At 36.8% G+C, this 4,026-nt stretch overlaps 1 protein-coding gene across 1 annotated transcript in view; it reads left to right on the top strand.

The window, feature by feature from the left end:
- Positions 1-231: 231 nt before the first annotated feature.
- The window catches only part of LOC107674809 (protein phosphatase 1 regulatory subunit 32-like), a 5,522-nt gene continuing 1,727 nt past the window's right edge, over positions 232-4,026 (top strand). Inside the window, exons 1-8 of the mRNA XM_016468914.1 lie at positions 232-343; positions 1,164-1,281; positions 1,392-1,536; positions 1,648-1,711; positions 1,767-1,876; positions 2,075-2,272; positions 2,366-2,446; positions 3,773-3,867. Coding sequence (XP_016324400.1) covers positions 232-343; positions 1,164-1,281; positions 1,392-1,536; positions 1,648-1,711; positions 1,767-1,876; positions 2,075-2,272; positions 2,366-2,446; positions 3,773-3,867 — 923 coding nt within the window. The remainder of the gene's footprint in view (positions 344-1,163; positions 1,282-1,391; positions 1,537-1,647; positions 1,712-1,766; positions 1,877-2,074; positions 2,273-2,365; positions 2,447-3,772; positions 3,868-4,026) is intronic.

The following is a 4,026-nucleotide window of genomic DNA, read 5'->3' as shown; positions in this document are numbered from 1 at the left end:
ATGAAATCTTTAGACTGACATTATGAATGTTGTATCTGCAGTAACGTCGCTTAGTGTTAATGTGACCTCAGTCAGAGACTGCATTGGAAAATGTTTGTTTATATCAAACTAATTCTTCCATTGTGTATGGTACTGGAAATAAAACATCACATCAACCATTCATTTATCATTGTGTGTGTGTGTGTGTGTGTGTACAGGTTCTGTATTTTGTTAGGTTAGTCACAGTCACAGATGGTTGGACCCTTGGATGCAGTCAAACCCTTGGTTGGAACAGGCAGACCAGGGGGGCGTCCGACTAACATCGGCCTCGACCAATACTGCACCTCCTACAGACAGTCTTACAGTGAGTAACCTTAGAATCATCAAACTATACTTTGTTTTTTTTTTATTTATGATTATAGACATTGGCATGATCAGACTGATACTGAAGCCAGACAATATCAGGTCATAATTTCCCCATTTAAAACAACAGCCTTTTTCTATGCCACAGTTTGAAACATAAACAGCCATCCATCTTTTCTACCACACATTATAATGTTTTGATTGCTTATTTTACTGGAAACGTTCAAAACTCTAGATCGGTGCAAGAATAATTTTTCTTTCTTATTTTCCCTACTTTTGTCTGGTTTCAGACTTGTAAATGGTTATTGTGGAATGCAGAAAGAGAATTTGTAAAGAATCTTCATGCAACCTCTTTTAGAGGAATTGAAGTTGTAAACATCTAATTTTGCCCAAATAAATGATTAGTTCAGTGAATATAGCATATTTATGTTATATGGATTACTTTTATGATGAATATATGGTACTTTATTATTTTTAAAAAGTTTTATTATGTATAATTTTTGTACTCCACAACCTGTGGTCACTATAAACTACTGTATGGAAAAGAGCACTGTAAGATTCTTCAAAACGTCTACTTTTGTATTCTACAGAAAGCAATAACAGCATACAGCATTTTGGGTGACCTGTTCCTATAAGTACATATTTAATAAAAAATATATATAGTATATAATTATCATATCAGTCAGCAAAAATAATAAAATGTCCAAAATGTCTGTATTGGTGCATCCTTATTTCAACTATAGATATCCTGTAGAGATTTGTGTTGTGTTGTGGAATATAGGATGTTGAATCTGTCATGAGTTGTGTCCTCTTTTATCCAGGTAAGGAGTTATTTCAGTCATGTCTAGGTCATCATTTTGGAACGGGTTACTCTGCCAACCACCGTCCTGTTCTGTACTACAGCTCCAGCCTGGACCGCTATGATAATCCACAGTTTGGGTAAGACCCAGATTGTGTGTGTGTTCGAAATCGCACAAATTGTACACTCCAAAGCCTTTTTGCACCTCACTAAATCATTGTAGACACGTATACTTTTCCTTTTCTCTTAGTCTCTCACTGTTGGACAGTTTTGAGTCTCAAACGAAGCGTCATTACCAGCGTCTGGTTCTGCCCGACGGGACGGAGCCTTTGGCCTGCTCGGGGTCCAGACGCAGAGAGAGCGGATATTTGCAGCTCCAAACTCAGCCAAGACCTGTGAGAGCCAAAGACACACACATAGAAACGCAGCAGATTTCAAGGGCACTGTGCCATGTCACTTCACCCTGGCCTCATTGTGCTTTTACTTTCTCTCTCTCTGTTTCTTAGAGAGCAGCGTCCTGTCAGACTGAATATAAAGGCACTTACATTCCTCACCGCCTCAGAGTTTTGGGTAAGTGGTGTGTTTTAAAAAGAATGGTTCTTTGTGGATTGATGTTGCATTATAGGTGTTTCAGATCAGTGCGTTTTTGTTTTAGTTGGACCCATAGAAGATAGTGGATACACTAAGGAAGCCAATCTACAGCTGAATACCTTCCTCACTCAAAATATTAACATGGTGTGTGTGTGTGTGTGTGTGTGTGTGTGTGTGTGTGTGTGTGTGAACTCCTCATTTTAATCTGTTGTCAAAGTCATTGTCAAGATGTTTTTTAACTGCACTGATCCATGCTGTATACATGATGAGAATCACATAATGAAATCCTTTTTCCGATGTTATGCTTACTCTCTGCTCTGATTGGGTAATGATGGTTGTCAGGATGACGCTCGCAGGACACAGGAAAGTGTGATGAGGACTGACTTCCTTCCCGGATGTTTCCTACAGGTGGTCTCTCTGTTTCTCTCGTTCTCTGCTATTACTCTGTCCATCAACATCTCGACAATTTTTAAGATGTGCGTCAGTTGGATGAGGTCTGTAGCATTTACAAGAGAAACCCAGAGGCCTCTGACCAGTTCAGTGAGTATCTCTATCACTAGATAAACTCTGCAATTAAGACTACAACAAGTTCTCTGATTAAGGATCAGGGTTTATTGGATGTTCTGCCCACAGGCCTTTCTGCAGGATGGCGTTAGTGAAGACAGCGGACAGAAGACTAGAACTGCTGCAGCTAGATGGTCCATTGGGCCAATGGTAAATAAAACCAATATATTTTGCCCTCTACATTTGTGTAATGGTGAAATCTGCACTTTTTTGTTTGGCTATGACTGGTTGTTCATTTAAATCTATTTGAACAATGTACATTTTATTGAGTTACACATATGGAAGATTAGATTTGACCATTAAAAGAAATAGTTCACCCAAAAACGTCAATTCCATCATTTAGTCACCATTGTTTCAAATCCATATGACTTTCTGTCAATCTATTTCTTCTCCATGGCTTTCGAATCTTATCTGTTCAAATATCTTATCTATTTCTTTATATATATATACATTTTTTTGAGCATTTAAAATTATTTTCCTTATGTTCGCACGTGTTATAGACAACAAATCAAGTTTTTATTCAAATATGACATGTGAATGCATTTTCTTGGACTGAAATGTATAGAGGTCAATATATATTTTTCAATTTTTAAAAAATGTATATTTATACATTTAAAATTTATTTTCAAAAATGTACAAAAAATGTCCCAAAATATATTGGTAGAAAATATATTTACATAAATATATTTTTTTATATTTGTATATATTTTGAAATATATTTAAAATAATATTATGCTGTATGGGATATATAGTTCACCCAAAAATTTAAATTCTGTCATCATTTATTCACCTTCAAGCTGTTCCAAACCTTTATGAGTTTCTTTCTTCAGCTAAAAAAAAAGAACAAAGAAAAGATACTTTGAATAATGTTAGTAACCAAACAGTTGCAGGTCCCCATTGACTTCCATGGTATGGGAGAAAATACTACGGAAATCAATGGCAACTGTTTGGTTACCAACATTTTTCAAAATATCTTCTCTTGTGTTCAACAGAAGAAAAAAATTCATACAGGTTTGGAACAACATGAGGGTGAGTAAATTATGGCAAAATTGACATTTTTGGTTGAATTATCCCTTACCCATTATTAGTACCTGCATGGTACATATTAGTACCTTTGGAAGAGTACTGTCCCAGTGACAGCTTTTGTACCTTTTATTCTAATAGTGTAGGTTTGTAATGACAAGTGTGTGAACTAAATCTGTAAATGACACTGTCAATTAATTTCTACTACAAGTAAAAAATGAGCAAAATGTGCTCTTCTTTCAAGAAAAGCCATTTGGAAGACAGCCTGTTCTGTGCCAGTTCCGATTTAATGTCACAAAAGCACTCAAAGATGACACGGCTCACCTCAACAACACTTTGAACAGTCATCCACTAAAAAGATGATTGGAAATCTGATATATTTTGGTGTGCCGCTGCTGCTTTAAGAGGGATTTCTGGAATAGTGTAGTGTACTGGCTGTTCTGTATTCTACAGGGCTCATCAGGATTCGTCCTGAACGCCCCCAACATCACAAGCCTCTCACATACACCAGCAGACCCGCAACACTTCCTCACACACTACCAAAGCAAGTGAGTCATGTCTGTCTATCTCTGTCTGTTCCTGGTGTTTGACTGGCAAAACTGATTGCTCATTTATTTGAACTGACTGTCTGTGCCTTGTAGACATGGGCATCTACTGCATTACATGGTTTTAAAGGGGTCATATGATGCGATTTCAATTTTTCCTTT

The sequence above is a fragment of the Sinocyclocheilus anshuiensis genome, unplaced genomic scaffold (genome assembly GCF_001515605.1).
Source record: "Sinocyclocheilus anshuiensis isolate Anshui unplaced genomic scaffold, SAMN03320099.WGS_v1.1 scaffold941, whole genome shotgun sequence".
Lineage (NCBI taxonomy): Eukaryota > Metazoa > Chordata > Actinopteri > Cypriniformes > Cyprinidae > Sinocyclocheilus > Sinocyclocheilus anshuiensis.
The sequence above is the reverse complement of the archived record's forward strand: the minus strand, read 5'-3'. Positions and strand labels throughout refer to the sequence as shown.